General features: G+C 45.8%; 1 protein-coding gene across 2 annotated transcripts in view; it reads right to left on the bottom strand.

Annotated features, from left to right (window-relative positions):
* Positions 1 to 3623: 3623 nt before the first annotated feature.
* The window catches only part of USP46 (ubiquitin specific peptidase 46), an 88300-nt gene continuing 72721 nt past the window's right edge, over positions 3624 to 19202 (bottom strand). For both annotated transcript variants that reach the window (XM_034671820.1, XM_034671819.1), the window contains 5 exons: positions 18954 to 19030; positions 11416 to 11499; positions 9049 to 9246; positions 8127 to 8205; positions 3624 to 7304 (listed from right to left, as the gene is read on the bottom strand). In XM_034671820.1, the coding sequence (XP_034527711.1) occupies positions 7203 to 7304; positions 8127 to 8205; positions 9049 to 9246; positions 11416 to 11499; positions 18954 to 19030 (540 nt within the window). In that variant the 3' untranslated portion in view covers positions 3624 to 7202. The remainder of the gene's footprint in view (positions 7305 to 8126; positions 8206 to 9048; positions 9247 to 11415; positions 11500 to 18953; positions 19031 to 19202) is intronic.

Genomic DNA, 19202 nt, shown 5'->3' with positions numbered 1-19202 from the left:
GGGCCTGTGCTGCTCGTTCTCCGCTCTGTCTGGTCTTGCCTTTCAGGCCTGGAAGATGCGGTGAGGAGTCGATCAAAGGAAGCAGGCTAGCATGGTGCCCCAGGACGTCTTCCTCATTGACACCAGCTCCTCTAGACCTTCCAGTGTTTTCGACGGTTGTGTTTTTATGCCCCTCGAGGCTCTGGGCAGAAGGGCCCCTTTGCCAGATACCATTCGTGAGCCGGCTAACCCCAACATCATGTCCAACATCCGACCGAGGCGACAGACCTCTAGCACCCTTGGACCAGCTGCCCCGTGAGGACTCGAACTCAGATCTGGCCGCTCCCCAGCCATTGCTTTCCCCCACGTGCTCTGCTGAGAGCACCTGCGAGTGGCCGGTCCCTGTCCTGGAACCCGAGCTGAGCCCAAGTGCAGCAGGGCTTTTCCACACTATCTCTGAACGGAGACTGAAGCTGTCCCGTCAGCGATCCGGCTCGGGGCCGTGACGGAACCGGCACGGCAGCTGTAGGCTGTCCGTCAGCTAGAGGGGCGTCTGGGGTTCGCTGGGCTTCACCTAACCCTGCTCGGCACTCCGAGGTTGGGCCCCGTGCAGCAGCGCGACCCAGGCTAGAAGCGGAGCGGTGACGTTAGAAGGGTCTTAACCCGATCCCCCCCCTTATTCTTCCACATTCTGTACAAATTGCCCCTTGAGGGCAGATTCTGAGGGAAGCTCGTTCCTCAGAAACATTCCGACTTCTCACAGGACATAATTTAAAGCTGGGTCAATCAGTGAACACCCAGGAAGAGGGATCCTCTCCACTCCGCAGCCTTCACCCCTGCTTCTGCTGAAGCCTCGAGAGTCCAGATTGGCACAGACGACCTACACAGGCTGGCAACTCATCCTCACCTTTGTTCTCCGGGCTTGGGGCTTGCTGGGGTGGACAAATAGGCAGAAGCAACTTTTCAGCGTTTTTCGAACAATTTATTCTGGGGAGGGGGAGGCAGAATGAGTCTTCACACAGGTTTCATAAGCATTAGAAAATATTTTTCTACCCCTCAGCGTGGGATACAGGATTCTCAACCTGGAGACGAGCTCTCTAGTGAAGAGACAGCTTGCTTCAGGAGGGATGAAGGCTCATTCTTCAACGGTTCCTGTGTTTATTTTCAGTTATCTTAGCACAGAATGTTCTCTCAGGCAAGGTCAACTAAGAGACTCTTTAATACAAACACGGTTGAGTTGGATCACAGGAGACCTTGGTTAAATACACAGAAATGGTGGCTTCAACTATCAAATTATTTTGCCTCCTGCCAAGTCAAATCTACAGCTCTGGGGCGCCTGGGTGGCGCAGTCGTTAAGCGTCTGTCTTCGGCTCAGGGCGTGATCCCGGCGTTCCGGGATCGAGTCCCACATCGGGCTCCTCCGCTGGGAGCCTGCTTCTTCCTCTCCCACTCCCCCTGCTTGTGTTCCCTCTCTCGCTGGCTGTCTCTGTCACATAAATAAATAAAATCTTAAAAAAAAATCTACAGCTCTGTTTTCTTCTCCAAGTTCCGTACTACGAGGCAGAGGTAAGAACAAAATAGGGTTTCAACTCACAACACAGGTGCCCAACCCTCTCTCTCGTGGAGAGCCTCGGTGGAACCGCACACCGTCTCACTGGAACCCGTGTGCTCACTCGAGGTTGGGGAGAAAGTGAAGGCCGTGGAACTCACATCATGAACAGGAGACCCCAGGGTCATTAATAAAGACTTTATTATGAATCATCATGTGGGAAATGAGCACAAAATTAGGAATTCGTTTTGCAACATTTAATGTCATTTCTGATTCTGGTGTCTCACAACCAAAATGAAGTTTCTCGTTTGTAAGCTCCTCGCGTGCTTTGTTCAAAGCACTTTTAAAACATAAGGGAACCCATAAAGGGGAACACAGGTTGATAAGTCAATAAAGTCATTTAGTCACATAGTTTAGAAACGCTCATGCCAGATTGGTTTTGCTAACGTTTGGACAGGCTGTTAATTATTTGGTAATAATGTAAAAGGACTGATTATTTTATTCATAAAACCCTCTGTTAAGACTTTCAATATTCTGGCTCCTATGACATGAAATTAAAGGGCAAAATGCTCAATGCCATCTCTACAATATAACAGATTTACAGTTTTTAAAAACCTGTTGTCCCTTGGTAGAGTAGGCAGGGAGGCAAGTGGGGCTCCAAGAGGGGGCCCCAGGGAAGAAAGGAACCGGCCTTCTTTATCTAACTGCCCATCTGCTCCCTGAGACCTAGACCCAGGCCAAAGGCCAAACTGTGCTCAACTGTGAATTCCCCTCAGGCGCATTATTTCCACAATTTAAATTTCTTTTCCACGGACTTTTTTTTCCCCCCCTGAGGTAAACAATGAGAAAGGGGGTCCTCTCTGCTCCCCTTTGTTGTCCCCTGACTCCCAACAAATCTGGTGTGTAATAGGTGCTAAATGATTCCTTCATTAGAAATCTCTCCACTTGGGGCATCTCTAGGACAAGGCTAAGTGGTTTGTCTTTAGTACCATCCCCACAGTCAAAATCTTCCCTCAGGGGGAAAAATGACTTCACAAGGATTTTTATCTTTATGTAAATAGAAGAAAGGAAGGCTTCGTTCTGTTGAAGGTGTTTAGGTATCAATGTACGGAAATGGAGGATAAATGCAGAACACATCTCATTCCCCAGAAACGGGGTTCTGCTGGTGGGGACACACGGATGCTGTATACCCCATTTAACAGATGGACAAAATCAGGCCTAGAAAAGAAAAAGACTTTCCTAAGGTCTTCCCCTCCTACAACTCTCATGGCGCCTCCAAGTGACTTCCCAGTTTAGTCAGGTTCAGCTGACTTGCCCCGAGAGAAGATGGATGGAAACTGGTGTGTGGGTTTTTATTTCCCATAACTGGGCCCAGGCAAATGCATTCAGATGACAATCTCCTGCCCACACACAGACCCCTTGAAGGGACTGGCTTGGGGCGGNGGGGGGGGGGGGGGGGGGGAGAGCGAGCCTTGCGCATCTTACCAGCAAGCCTGAGCCTCTGGAAGGAGGCCACATGCTGCTCCCACCCAGGCAGGTCTCTGTAGGGAGTGGTGTGCGCCCCGCTGGGGGAGGGGGGTGGCCCACAGCTCAGAAACCACCGGAAGCCTAGGGCTGGCTGTCAGTACAAGGGGGCCAGGATCACATTCCTGCTCAGGCCTAGAAACCAGGTGCTGGAAGCCACAGTCTTATTTGGGGAATGGATCTTTTCTTTCATAACTGGTAAAAGGAGATTTTTATACGCAGAGTCCCGGCTAAGGAATTCACTGTGATATCTAATATACATGACCCGAATTTTTAATTTTTGCCCCCCACTGATAGCCTCAATTTGCTATTCCCCAAATATAGGACTCTGGATTACTTCTGTTGATCTATTTTTTAAACCCCAAAACAGGACTGGGTTACCTTCAGAACACCGACTTTATCAACCTTCACAGCAGCCCCGCATTTATATATCACAATGACCAGGAGGTTCTTGACATTTCCACCGCTTCAAAATTAAGTTTGGAATGATTACCTGGACGTGAGACTTGCCCTAAATCACATTTTATAAAAAGGATTTTAAGTCCATGTGTGTAACATTACCAAGATATAATTCTCTAGGAAGAGAATTCCTATTTTATTTATTTATTTTTTGCAAACAATTTTAGAGGCAGGGTATTAAACTGATTGAACTTTCACAAGATTGACGTTATTGCTTAAAGTGCTTGAACTGGTTACATTAAAAGAAAATTAAGGTACAGATTAATTTAAATAAAAACTAAACTTTTTTTTTTTTTTAGCAACAAAACCAAATGAATGCCACACAAATACAGTAACTATTTTGGTTACAAAGAAATGGAAGCCAAAAATAAATTAATGTAATACTGGAAAACAAATTTAATTAGGCAGAAAAGTAGGAAATAGTTTTCCCTGACCCATGCCATTTACATGAGTTATTCACAATAGTGCTGATAAATGCCTTGACCATATAATAGCAAATGAGGGCAAAACATTTAGTGCACAATATTTTAATACACATGAATATACAAAGTTGATCAAAATGCAATGTTTAAAGATAAAATCCATCTGTAATAAAGCTACACTCCAATATCTAAAATAAGTCCTAAGATCCAGTTAGAACATAGTTCATTGTTAGGCATGCCCATGAAATTAAGCATATCCATGAAAATAAATGCATAGGGACCATTCCTGTCATTTTTTTCCCATTTCATCTGAAATCCAAAATATGCCAGGCTGTAAATCCAAATACGACTGGCTTCCAGTCCACACCAACACCCTCTTGTATTGTTCCTTGGCTCTCTGCGAACCAGCCCACTTCACGCTGCCTTGGAGTGGAAAATGCATCCACGTAACAGGACTGGATGTCAGCATTTTGCCAAAATTGGCTTTAAACAAATGCCTTTTCAGCAAACTGTACCCTAATCTAGATGCTCAGCTAGTAAGTAACCAATAAAGTAAATATATCTTCTCTCTTTTAAGTGTAAAACACTGTAACTTATTGTAAAACCCGCAGCAGTTAAAGGAATACAGCAGGTCTCCTCACTCCTGCCAGAAACAGACACGCAAAACCCCCGCGATCGGAGGGAATATTGCTGAGCCTTTGTGCTTTCGTTGACCTCAGAACGGTCTCACACGTCTCACACCATTCTCTGCTTTACAAGATGAATGAGGGATGAAAAATGAAGTGTTTGCATGCTACTGTCTTTACAAAAAGTGAAATGATCCGGGGGAAATGTAGCTGCCTAGTGTCTGTTTCATTTATCGAAGAGGAAAGAAATGACCAGATAGCTCTAACGTTTAAAAATCTGCTGAAGAACATGTTGGTGGATATGTGTGTTTTAGTCTTTCTCCAATCTTCTTTTCCTGCATCACACAACCATTTTAATGCCTTTGCGTTACCTTTCATACTTGGTCTTTATTCCTAACCTCTATCCAGGAATACCGATTTTTAACTGACCCTTTCAATTTCTTCTGTTAAGTCACTGGGAAAAACTCTTTACACATACAAAAAAATAATATTAATAATAATACTAAAGAAAATGCACTGAATCTATGACTTAGCATTTAGATATTACTTCTGTAGGCTTCCAATTGAAACTTTTTTTCTCTAATAAATTAGCTTCAAGAGTCATTTCAAAGATAATTTTAATAGTTTTTCTTATGAATCTGTTCCAAATATATTAGATAAGAACCATTATTTTTTTTTTAAACTTTGCAACCTGCAGTCAAATATATGGGTTATATATAGTACAAACAGTTCCTTGTATCAGTCACCTTCAATTGCAAAGTGTCTCTCCTTAAAAACAGAATAAATACTCACCTTCCAGGTAAGTGATTACTGCATGTTTCATGGAGGAAAAAAAAAAGACAAAATATTTATAAATACGAATTTGCCTCTAAACAAGGCAAGGTATATTTTCGTCACTTGTATAAAACAATAACGTGAAGATCACCCTGTTTTTGTCTTCTCCAGTGAAAAGTAAAACATTTCACTTCAAGCATGAACAAATGAAGTGTTGGCATGCTTATTTAAGTTCTGAGCGATAAACAGTTCAAGATATCGCAAAGACAAGAAATCCAGTTTTCATCTAGATAAAGTGCTATGCTCTTCATTGTTACAAAATGGCTGCTAACATTTTCAACTTCAATTTTAGTTCACATTATGCCAAACATCTGCATGTTCATTTGCTGATTTATTAGGTAACAAAATAATACGTTCACAGTATATTATAGTGTATGGAAGTCAGCTGACTTCCCAAAGGAAGCCAAGATCTAGGACTCAGAGTTATTTGTAAGAATCCAAAAACCAGCTCAACAGCGAAACACCAAATTGACCCTTTTAATAAAAGGTACCAATACTCAAATGATCGAATAAATACATATATAACAAAAGTGAAAAAGGTAAAAGTAACTCTAGTGAGATGAGGTTCTTCCAAAAAACTCTCTTGTCAAGCATTCTGGGAGTCTGAGCCAAAGAGACGCCACCATTTTGTTCATTCCTCCGCCCACCCACTCACACTTCCTCTGACCCACCTTCACACCCAGCCTACTCCAGTAATCCCTCTACGGAAGGTTCTGTATGAGCCCCGGGGCTCACTAGTGCCTCCCTGAACACACGGAAATGTGAAAAAGCCAACAGCTGTAGAACGCGGCCGATGGTGGTGAAGGCACAGCGCCGCTGTCCCTCCTGATAGAGGAGGATGTGGGTGCTGACCGGCCATGGAGAGCTGGGCCGGAACAGTCACCGCGGTGTCCCAGCCCTGGGACCACAGACCGCCAAACACCAGCAGGCCTGGCATGACCCCTGGGAAAGCTCAGCAGTGCCAGACAGAGGACAGGGACAACTCACGGGACCTCGTGGAAGTAGAGGGTCGCTACAAACAGCATAGGGTTCTTTTCCTGACACGTGGTTTTGGTAGAAAGATAAGAAAAGTAACTTCTCGTGGTCCACGCAAGCTTCCTCCTCTTGGCTTCGCCTGCCCTGAGCTGCCTGCCTTCCTAGCCTTGGGGGGATTCTCAAGGCTGGGAGAACACAGCCCGGGGCACACCCGAGCCCCCCGGGGAAAACTTCTCTTCACCTTGTTCCACCTGGACAATGGTTTTAGTATTGAGGTTACTCACTTTTACACGTTTTCACTTGCACACACTTAAAGCTATAGTTGCAGCCCTAAAAGGTGAACATCTACCCAATTCTTCTGTCCTTCTGGCAGAAAAGAGGCAGAGCAGCAAAAACGGGGTAGCAGTGCTTCCAGGGACAAGTTAAAGGAATGCGTTGAGCTGCGATCCCGGGAGGCATTTAGGCCGTTCAGCAGAGACCCAAAACAGACTGTAGACATTCGCAGGAAACGTCACTCGGATTCGGCCAGACACAGCCAGTGCTGGAGCGCTTACCCGATCCTAAAATTAGCAACTGTTACTCATATAAATCTTACTACAATCTGATTGCAGTTAACTCTACCTCAGACTAAAATAAAACCACAAGTAGTGCTGCATGTAAAAAAAAAAAAAAAAACGAAACAAAAACCAAAGGGAGAGAAAGTCTAACACAGCCAGACCATCGGACTTGGCGTCATACCACTGGTGGGCCGCTGGGGAGGAAAGTCTGCAGGGAAACCACGGAAGAGTGCTTGGAACATTTCCCCCATCTGAATTAGTCCCGCAGTTCTTTAAGTTACTCTCTTGACTGATAGAATAAAATATATCCAGATTCTGAATTTTTTGATATATCTGATGTCAGGCCATAGAATTCTTCAATAGCTTGGGCATCTATTTTCTGCAACAAAAGAGAGACGGAACAACACCACCGTTTAACATGAGGACTGAGAGAAGGAAAGAAAAAGGAACGGGACTACGAGATAATGTAAGAAACGCTGTTCTAAAATCACAACTGGGAACTCTGAACAGCAACCGGGCAATGCCCCAGCCCTGACAAAGGGGCACGAAAGCCACCCTTTAATCTACGAGCCCACCGTATGTGGGCACTTTTTGAAGAAGCCAGGGCTTCTGTCTTTCAAATGGTAAACTAGGGGGTCTTGGGAAAAACCTTAATTCTTTCAGGTCATCAGAGTTCATTCCCTTTAGTGTCACCCTATGAGTTAAAATGGACATTGTGTGAGAGTGGAATTCTCTCCAGCTAGTATTCCTTTACAACAAAATCAATACACGGAACGCTTGAGTGTGACAGAACAATTTTCAGGTCCAACAGACTGAAAAAGTATTTTTAACAATCAATACAAGGAAAATTTGGTATAATGAGAGAATTCTAATAGAACTTTTTAAATTTAATTATTTGGTCTGTACCAGAGATGGCTTCGGTCACAGTGGAAAACAGGACTGACATATAAATATCATTTCAGGTGACACAGAGATCCCGCATCTATGGCTGATCGGTTAACAAGAACACGGTATTAACGAGCCCCCATCGCACTCCTTTGTCCCTTCCACAGAGATGGAGGAGAAGCAGAGTGTAGCTTTGAGGGAAATGTAAATTGTTCCAAGCCAGACTGCGGGGAAACAGGCCTGTTTTAGGAGAGGCCCACACCCCCCCAGAACCCAGGCTGCGCCCCAGCCCCTGCAGAGCAGTGTGCGCACCAACCTCTACGATGTCGTCATCGAACAAAAGCCAGAAACCGTGACTCTTCACGATAGTGATATAATGGCCGCGGTTAGGGCCACTGGAAGAGAGCAAACAACAGTTACCAAGTTAACATCTGCTTCTTTAAAAAGAATAAAGAGGGAGCTCTTTACAAGCAGTGAATTACCAGAACAAACGCCCTCAGCAGGACAGAGAACTGGCAGAGGTCCTGTCTGTGCCCACATTAGTTTGGCCACACGTACGGAGGAAGACCCGCGTGGCGGTGTTGTGCGGAACAAAGACGCACACGCGTCAGTCTCCTACAGAGCCCGTGCGGCAAGCAGATGTTTTCACCCTACAAACATAAACAGCGCCCGCGCACCTACTGAGCGCCAGGCTCTCCTCTGGCTGTCGGACCAAAAAGCAGTGAGCACAACAAAGTTCCCGCTTTCCCGGGTGGAAGGCCTGGACGGGCAATGAACACACTGAAATACAAATACATTTCAGGGGGTAACGAGTGCCATGAAGAATCCAGCCGGGGTGAGAGCATGGGGAGAGAACACAGACCCGTGCCGCCTGAGCGGGGGATCACCAACAGGTGCATTTTCAGGGGGCTTTTCTACGCTTCTAACTACAGCTACGGAATAAAAAACGACTTGCTCAAAAGGACTTCTGGCAAAACACTACGCATCTCTGTATCTAGGGGCCTTCTCTCTTACTCTCTTTTTTTCTGATTGGGTAAAGACGAAAAACGGCATGAAGAATATTTTTAAGAGTACATTAAAAAAAATTTTTTTTTAAAAGAGTACATTTCAGATTCACTTTGTGATGGTAAATAAAAGCTTGGGAGACACTCTCAAAAGCACCACGACCAGCGAGGCTCGCGGCCAGGAAAGGCGCCTGGGTCTCCTCGGGCACCACCCCGCTTCCCCGCCGGCCTCACCTGCCGCAGTGCACCACCACGGCCACCAGGTCGTACATGCGGTCCAGGTTCACGGCGTCGCTGGACGTGTTGAAGAGCCGCAGCTCCAGCGGGAAGACCACCCGGTAAGACAGCTTGGTGTATCTGTGCAGCTGCTCCATGTACTTGAACCGCTTCAGGTGCAGGGCCAAGATCATGGGCAGCTTTTTCACTCTCATCCTAAGAAACCACAGACAGACCATCAGTTGTCCCCCGCGGCCGTCAGGGGAGAGAACACGCCGCCGCTACACGAACGAACGGACAGCAGGAGGGCTGGAACAGGCTTCAACCCAGCCTACCACCGCACCGCTCGCAAGCCTGAAGAGGGGCGTGCTTGCGGAGAGCTGGCTTCACCGACTTTCTCAGCCAACAGGGGGCACAGCCAGCAAGAGCCAAGTGCCACCGCAGGGCGCTGTTTCGGTTTGGTCAAGGGAGACCGTCCCGAATTTTTGTACCTATAAAAAATAGGACATGCAATTGCTCTCCATGACGGCCTGCTGCCTTCCAGAAAGGAAGAGTGTTTGGACAACCACACCCCCTCCATAGGGAGGTAGGGGAGATAGGGGAGAGGAGGGCTGACAGCTTTTGAGAAAAGGAAGTTGGAGGGGGGACAAGCAGAAGGCTGAAGGTTGAGCTTCCAGGTTCCGAGGTCCGGCGGGGACGCTTCCCATACTGTAGTGCTGGCAGTCAGGGAGCCAGGCACCCCAGGCTCCCGCTCGCTCACTCCGTGTGAGGCATTCCCCAGGTGTGGCTCTCCGTTTGGTCGTTCGGAAAATGCAGGGGTTGGCTCAGGGCTACCCTCCCCACACTGGGCTTGGTGGAACACTGGCGGTGTTAACAGAGCCGGGGTTCCTGGGGCCCATTTGGACAGGGTTACTTTCTATTCTGAAGCTCCTCCCTGCGCACTTGCCACACTGAAGGTTTTGAGAAATCCTACAGTGAAGGAACCATTCATTCTCTTTTGTCGGATGCAGCCTCTCCCAACACAGAAAGCTTTTTTTTCACTAGGTGACCATTAATATTCCTCGGTAAAAAATTCCCCCAAACAACAGTTCATGTAGGTAATTCTGCTAGAATAGAGGATCTTCGGTCACCTTCCAGGACCCTCACCCTGAGTCAGGGTCACTGCTGTTCAGCTTGTACACATTTTCAATGCCTATTATTTGAAAAGGACAAATTTTAAGAGACTATTTTTCAGGAATCTATGGAGGTAAAACCCTGTTCATAAAAATAACCAAAATAGCAATGTCAGCAGAAACATAAGAATCATGGGGGAGCCCCATACTTTACAATTTTTCAAGAATTGTGGGGAACCCCATATTTTATAATAGTTATTGTGTGGGAACCCCATACAATATTTTAATCAATAAAACCTCCAGGGCAGAACAAACATTCATGCCGCCCAGGAAGGCCGGGGCTGGCCTTGGGCAGGCTGAGATTCTAAGAACAGGAAGCAGAAATGAGCTCCCCTGATCACTCACAACAGTTAACCACCCCTGCCCTCTACTCCCATCTGCCAGACTGACTAACCTTTTATGAGTTTTGATGCAGCAAGGGAAGATGGACATGTCTGGGGCAGGTGGGGAGGCTGGGCAGGGGAACTATTTCCACCTCCCAGCTCCAGACCCTGGAAGGTTTCAGACGGCAGTGATGAGCTGCTGTGAGTTATTCTGAATGTTACACAACCATGGGCAGGGTGAGTTTAAATCACAGTAAGGCATCACAGCATAATTAAAATGTCAAGTTTCTTGATTTCCGGGGCAGATAGCAGAGAATCCCTGATTATCGCACCGTCTAGGGGCTGTAACCGGCTGGAGCTGGTAAAAAGATAGGCAAGCATGGATCCCGTATCAGTTCAGAATGTGGTGACTTCTTATCGCCCATCCATGTAACTGATGTGTTATTGAGTTCCTCGTGTTTCCAAATTAAATGATTAACTTTTTTAACCTCTTGTGTTTCTGAATAAGAGGTTCCAATATTTAGGCAACACCAACAATATTACTAGATATCTACTATGTGTTATATGCTACGTTCTTTTTATAATTTGCCTTTCATCCCAAGAGGACAGTAATTATATCTGATCACCACTCGTTTACCCAGCACAGTATCTGGCACGGCACGCAGCATGCAATAAATATTTGTTGAATGAATGAATGAACAAATGACCCAACAATCAGAGAAATGGACAAGTCTCCAAGGCAGGCATTCTTATCCTCATTTCTCCAGGAAGGAAGGCAACTGACTTCTCCAAAGCTACTTGGCCAAGAGCCCATGGAACTGAGATTCAAAAGCAGACATGGTTCTTTGCTTCAACACAAAGCCACCCTCCGGGCTAAATCCTGGACGCACCTTTTCTGGGCCTCCTGTTTGCTGCAGCATGTTTCACAATAATATTTCTGTTCACTACACAGTGTTTCTGTGTTGCTGAAGTCTCTGCAGAGAAAAATATTTTCAACTCAAAACACAGTCCAAAGTGTACTTGCTATACCATGTTTTAAACCCTTTATTACTTATAGGGTAATTTTTAAAATTATTTCAGAGAGAGAGAGAAAGAGCACAGAGGAGAGGGAGAAGCAGATTCCCTCGCTAAGCAGAGAGCCTGGCTCAGGACTCAATCCCAGGACTCTGAGATCAAGATCCGAGCCAAAGGCAGACACTCAACCGAATGAGCCACCCAGGCGACCTGCAGGGTAATTTTTAAGTGAATGCGGGGGAAAATGTAATGAGAAGAGATCTTTCTTATGAGTGGGTGCTATGACTGCCATTAGTCCACGTCTGCTGGCCTGGGCTATGACTTCACCACTGGAGATTTTCAAGGAGGGAGAACTTCATTTCATGGGACACAGATGGATATAAATTAGGGTTTCCAATGGATTCAAAAAACAAATCTCAAGGTTTAACAAGACTACCTGTACCCTGGTGATTAAAAATTAGAACAGAAAAATACTCAATTATTGTAACAGCCCATTGTTACACTGTAAGTCAGGTCCAAAAAAAGTCAAGCACAGAAGATGCAAGGTAACATTACCCTGTAATGAAAACCAGTGTCTCTCAGGTGGTGTGTATTTTCAAAGGGCACAAAGGTAAAGACAATGAAATTTAAATCATATACCACTGCCCTTAGATTGAACTAAGAAAATCCCTCATGACCAGGAGATGCCTGCTTCCTACAATCCCCTGCTCCCCACCCTGCACCTTGGCTCCTTTTGAGAACAAATGCCATTGTGATATTCTATCCGTATTCACCCCTATCATGAGGTTTTACTGCACTACTTAGAGTTTCCATTTTTTAAATGTCACAGCTTTTCATTCCTTCCTGGTCACTGAGATTCTACTTAGCATTCCTGCGGTACTGCTTCAAAGGCTGAGAAGAACATCCAGAATATAATACCCTAGAGTCTGGAGAGAGCCTGTGATATTTCTTTATTCATAGGGAGTGTCCTAGCACCAGAATGATCAGATTTTTATTAAACAGACAATGTTATTTACATGGTGTTATTGACTCACACTTAAACAGAGTTTATCAAAAGAAAACGTAGATTGTTCATTCATTCACTACTCAACCGTTAACCGACAGTCCTCTGGGCTTGGTGCTGGGGGTTTGTTCACAGAAGCACCTGCCCTCACGCTGCCCCCAGCCTAAGAGACACGGGCAAGTGAGCCATTTACAACAGGCAGTGTTCCGTGCAGTTAAAAAAATCATTTCACACAATTGTCACACCTTAAACCCTCCAACCGTTCCCCAGTACGCTTAGGAATAAAACCAAATACCTTGCCAAGTCAGACAAGCCCTCGGTCCTCAGAGCCTTGACTGTTCTGACCTCACCTCCTACCCTCCCTCCGGAGTGCCACCCAGCCTTTCTGCCTCAGCACTTCTGCATGTGCAGCTTCCCCAAACGGTGCCTTTCCAGATACTTCCATGGCTGGCTCCGCTCACTGTTCAGAACTCAGCATAAATGTCACCTGCTGGGAGAAGACTTCTCTGTCCCCCTTCTGCAAATCCACCCAGCCTCTATCCTGTTTGCTGTCTTGTTTTCTTCTGAGCACTCAGCACTACCTGAAACCATCCTCCTATTTGATTACTTGCCTCCTCTCTCTGTGGGCAGTGGTTCCATCTATCTCACTGCCACATCCCCAGCACTGAGAACAGGCCCAATGCAGCATGGCACTCCATTTGTTGGCTGCGTGAAGACAGAGGCAGGTGTATCAAGTCCAGGGGAAAGCACAGAGGAAGGAGAAATGAACTCGAACTGGGGTAATGCACATCATTTCCAAGGGCTGATGCTGAAGTCAGGTTCTCAAAGAGGGAAAGTGTGCCAGGTGGGTAAGAGTCAAGGATTCCAGACAGAGGGACTGCTGCAGCACAGGGACATGGAGGCAAGGGAGGGAGTGTGTCTTAGAAGCTGGCATGGACCCTTTGGCTCTAGAATCCCACTAACAGGTCTCAGCAAGGAAAAGACATAATTAGACAGTGCTTTTGAGAAATACCATTTTTGGTCACACTATGGAGGAAGGATTGGAGGGACTGAGAGGCAAGAATACAATTCAGAAGGTGATTATACTCAACTCTCAAATCTCAGGTGCTTGATGCATAACACAGACCCAGACTTAGCTGAATGAACACAGGCTAACTCTTCAACGAAGTAACTGATGTGAACGCTTTTCTTGGCCTACGCAGGACTGGGGTAGAACTGGTGGGGGGGGTGGGAAGAGGGGGAGGAGAGTCTGGGTGATGATGGAGATTCACATCGTTGGCATGCCTACCACAGATAAACCTCTTCATCCAGCTGAAGAACCACAATGATCAAGGCAAGCACAGCAGTGAAAAAGGATTGAAACACTTTCTACTCTTGTTTTTCAAAGAAAGCTTTCTGAAGTATTTGCAGACCCAGATAGGTGGAAATATACCAAAGTTAGTCCTTAAAGGCCCGATTTACAAGTAGCCACCATCCTGCCCTGCCCCTGCTGGCTGGAGGCTCATCCCCTGCCCCCACCAAGGGACATGGTAATCCTTCCAGCGCATCTGTGGGTGGAGAATGGACAATGTGGCTAGGTTAGGAGAAGGGGCTGACCCCAGCAGGCAACTAAGGTAAAGCAGGTCTGTCGGGAGATACTGCGCAGAGGCCCTGCCCCGCCTCCTAGGAGCCCGGGGGACCCATACACACCTGTAACCTCTTCCCTGTGGCACACCAGTTGGGAAGCTTTGTTCTAAGGATGACATCAGCATCATTGGCAGTTCTCCAGGCCGCCCATTAGAATTACCTGGGGAGCTTTCAAAACAATCTCAGTGCCTAATCCCTCCCCTTGGTCCCCCTCAGTTACATCAGCATCTCTCCAGGTAAAGCAGGTGGTTCCAATAGGCTTGGAAGTCTGAGAGCCACTGTTCCCGGGGCTTTGTCGACCTTAGCATGCATTTGCATCACCTAGAGATCTTGTCAAAATGCAGATTCTGGTTTGCTCTTTCGTTCTTGGGGGAGACCTAAGATACTGTTCTAATGAGCTCCCAGGCGATGTCAATGGTGCCAGCCCATGGACCACCGTCTGAGCAGCGAAGATCCAGAGCAGTGGATCTCCAACGTTGGTGGTATTAGAATCACCTAGAAAATTAACTAAAAAGAGAGGCCCAGGCTCACTCAAGTTAGATATGGCCAGGGCCAAATCATGGAAGCAGCCCAAGTGTCCATCGATGCATGAATGGGTAAAGAAGTGGGGTGTGTGTGTGCGTGTGTATTATTCAGTCATAAATATTACTCATCCATAAAAAAGAATGAAATCTTGCCATTTCCAACAACATGGATGGAGCTAGAGAGTATAATGCTAAGCAAAATAAGTCAGTCAGAGAAAGACAAATACCATATGATTTCACTCATATGTAGAATTTAAGAAACAAAACAAATGGACAAAGGAAAAAAGGAAGCAAACCAAGAAAAGACTCTAGTAACTACAGAGAACAGATGGTCACCAGAGGGGAGGTGTGTGGGGGGAGGGGTGAAATTGGTGAAGGGGTTAAGAGAACATCCACCATGAATGAGCACTGAGTAATGATGTACAAAATTGTTAAATCACTATACTGTAAACCTGAAACTAATGTAACACTGCACGTTAACTATACCAGAATTAAAATTAAAAACTTTAAAAAAAAAAAAGAATATGATATCCAAAACAAATAAATCATTGTTGGGCTCTGGAAAGAAGAAAAAAAAAACGAGGCCGAGGCTCACTGAAGTTGACTATGGGCAAGGCCCCTATTTTTGCCAACTTCCCCAAGGTGATTTTCATACACACCAAAATTTGAGAACCACTGAGAGTATTAGAGAAGACTGAAAAAAGAAATGCATGAGAAATACATGTCAGATATTAGAAAATACTACACATCAGTACTAAGCAAACACAGGTCAGAGAAATAGAACAGAGAAACCAATAGATAAGCATGTGGCAATGGATGTGTGGTGGGGGGAGCATATGAACTTTGTATACAGACGTTTCTCAGGGACGCCTGGCTGGCTCAGTCAGTAGAGCACGAGACTCTTTATCTCGGGGTCATGAGTTCGAGCCCCACACTGCGTGTACAGATGACTTAAAAGAGGTTTCTTAATATAAGTAGAAAAGGAATTCATTTTATGGAAGATAAATTTTAAAAACAGAGCTACGGGAGAATGACAAGCTACTTCCCTTCCAGCTGACCTCCCCAGCACCGGGAGAACGGGCATTTTGAATGCGAGGAAGGCAGCACAAGGGAAAGTGGTTCCACAACGTGGAGCTTAAGGTGAAGGTTTCTGTGAAGGAGCCACGGGGAGGGACTCAGGCACTGAAGTGAAAGGCAAAAAAATACCCAAAAGACCATGGAAGGATAATTAAGATAAACTTCACATATTTGAAGTTTTTGCCTGAGGCCATCCCTGAGCTTCTCAAAAGAAGAAAAGAAAAAACTTTCCCGGTATTCACTTATGATACAGATGGCTCACCCTGCCTGAGACGCAGGACTGGCGTTTGAAATGTGAGGACTCTAGTTCAGTTACAGTATGGATCTAATGGTTTCTGTAGCCCGGTATCCTGAACGTAACCACTACTTATTTCATCATTCCTCTGGGACGAAAGCCGTAAACGAGACTGGAATTAATCATCTAGAAGGAGGTGGCAGAGACCTTACATTCAAATCCTACAATTTTAGCTTGATCTGTAATTTCTTTTTGGTCATCAAAATGAAAGAAAACATATCGCATCAGAAGACATATGCAGACACGGTAAGAAGAAAACTCAGAGTTCTAATTTTAAAAACAAACCCTTAAGAATGCAAACCAACCTGAACGATGAAAGGGGCCCAAAAGATTGTAATTATTCCTTCTCTTTAGCCTCAGATGGGAAACCGCTAATGGATCAGCTGGCGTCATTGATTCCCTGGGCCTTTCTCTGGCACTTCGTTCTTTCGGGATAGGTTCAAAAGCTGCCACTCCCAGCCCAGAACTCTGGGAGCGTGAGGGTAAATGGCAACACCCAGCGCGGGCCTGTCTTCCTGGTGGAGAGGTGCGGTCTCAGGCACGTGTGAGGGCAGGTATAGGTAACTCAGTCAAGGTCTATTTTAGGGATGATGTCAAATGGGGGTAGGGCAGGCAACGTGGAATCATCAGCCCAGTCAGTCCAATCAGATGCAAATCTAATGTTTAAAGGCATCCAGGGGCACCTGGATAGCTCAGTCCGTTGAGTGTTCAACTCTTGGTTTTGGCTCAGGTCATGAGATCAAGTCCCTTGTCTGCACTTGGGGGAACTCTATGAGATTCTCTCTCTCTCTGCCCCTCCCCCTGCTGAAATGTGCATGCACTCTCTTGCTGGAATAAATGAATAAATCCTTAAAAAAATAAAAAATTTTAAAAATAAAAGGTATTCCAAAGCTCTTTCATACTCTTCCATCCCAACTTTAACATCTCCAAATGCCCTCCAGCCTGCCTACCTCAGCTATGCATGACCAATATATGTATTTCTCAAGTCAATCAATCAATCAATACAGGTAACATAAATCTGAGTTATATTTCTTCATAAGTTTCCCCCAAAGATTAAAATGGTAACTCACCAGTAAGCCCTCTACCTGGCTGACTGAGATCTCAAGGCTACAGCCACTGCCATTTGCCCTTTTGAGCAGCCCAGGAATTTCTTAGAAGGGAGGAGAAGCAGTCAACCTAACCCAAATCTCCCTAACTCCAAATCATGAAAAAAAAAAAGTCAGGGGAATAGGCAAGTAATATCTTTCCTCCCATTCCTTCATCTGTAACTAAAGTTACCAAAACCATAACTTTTTCCACTCCCTGTGATCATTAGACGTTGGGGAAATCAAAGATGGCTTCTTGTCACAGGAATATTAGGAACCCATGCCATACACAGAACCATTCGGAAGAATACCCTGGCCTACAAAACACTTTGCAAACAAAGAGTTAACACACTCGTCCTACGCACCTGGACCTGGGGCACTTGGACGCACGGGCTGGTGCGCCAAACCAACAGGAAGTGCTGTGTAACTAATTCATCAGTGCGGGGAGCGGAGGGGGACCTGGGGCCCTGGGAAACCAGAAAGCAGTCAGCGCCCTCACCACCCACTCACACAACACGACAGCTCTTCCATGCTGGCGTTGGTGCTGTCCCCCGCCAGATGACTTTCTAACAGCCAACCACCACCGCCAGTCCCCTTAATCTCTCCTTTTTTTTTTTTTTTGGTTAAAGATTTTATTTCCTTATTTGACAGAGAGAGAGACAGCCAGCGAGAGAGGGAACACAAGCAGGGGGAGTGGGAGAGGAAGAAGCAGGATACCAGCCGAGGAGCCTGATGTGGGGCTCGAACCCAGGACGCTGGGATCACGCCCTGAGCCACAGGCAGATGCTTAACGACTGTGCCACCCAGGCACCCCTTAATCTCCCCTTCTAAAAGGTTCCAAGTAACCTGAACTGAAATAACACTTCTGTCACGCAATCGCCCTTGACAAATATGCACACTGCCTTGTTAGACACTGTAAAATGTCTCTGAGCTGTGGTACCCTAAGCAACGGGAGGCCTGCCCTGACCATGAGGTCCACACTGGCATCCCCACAACCAACCACTCTGGAGACCTATCTAATTTCCTTCAAAGCACCAACCGCTGCCTGTGGATTCCCCCCAGAATGTAAGTGCTATGAGAGATGGGCTGTCTGGTGTTCCCTCTCCACACTCAGTGTCTACAGCAGCTCTGGGCTGTTTCTAAGCCCTCACAACCCACTGAAAGCAGGAGAGGGAAGAAGGGTAAAGGGAATCATGTCTGTGTGTGGACTCCCAGGCACATTTTCAACGTTCAAGTCAATACACAATATGCCTGGAATCCCAGGCATGTGCTGTTCTGTACTCCGGGCTCCTTACCTTTGCTCAACCCTAACAATAGGAGGAATTTCTTTCCACCACTCATCTCCACAGACCGCTGAAAGATAGAGGAACAGACGGTTCCCTCACTGGCTCTCAACTCAAAAGTACATAATTTTTCAAATTAGCTTAGAAAAAGAGTAATGTTAGGAAAGGGTAGCGTGTATTAATCGTGTGTTTCAGAGAGACGGAGATGAGAGAGAGAGAGAGAGAGAGACTGATGAAAGCCAAAGCCCACATCTGCATGAAAGATTAAAACTTATTTTTCAACTTAATGACTAATGACTTCCACTTGATCCTCTTTCTTCTCAGCAGGATCCTTCTTCTCTAGACCACATACACTTATTTTTAATCTCTCTTGGGAAAGAAGAAATAGAAAATAATAGGATTATATGGGTTTAACAGAAAGGAAGATTACCTCCTGAGGAAATACAGTATTCCCCCCCCCCACCCACTTACTCACTAGCCTGATCAAAAGCTCAGATCATTGTCAGAATTCACGAGGTTACCTCAGACAGTGGGTAATAGATGTATTCTGCTCCACATCGACAGAAAGGTCAAGAAAATCTTCATCTTTGCTACTAACCTGAAGCAAAGAAAAAAACAAAAAAGTATTAGGTACAAAATACATAACAGACATAGGAGATAAAATCTTGAACACTCACCGGTAACCAAAACCCAAAACTGCGGGTGTAGTCATGTGTGGTTTTGTATACCCGCTGACAACGAGTCACACCAAAACCACCCCAGTCTAGAGA

This window comes from Ailuropoda melanoleuca, chromosome 11 (genome assembly GCF_002007445.2).
Source record: "Ailuropoda melanoleuca isolate Jingjing chromosome 11, ASM200744v2, whole genome shotgun sequence".
Classification (NCBI taxonomy): Eukaryota; Metazoa; Chordata; class Mammalia; order Carnivora; family Ursidae; genus Ailuropoda; species Ailuropoda melanoleuca.
The sequence above is the reverse complement of the archived record's forward strand: the minus strand, read 5'-3'. Positions and strand labels throughout refer to the sequence as shown.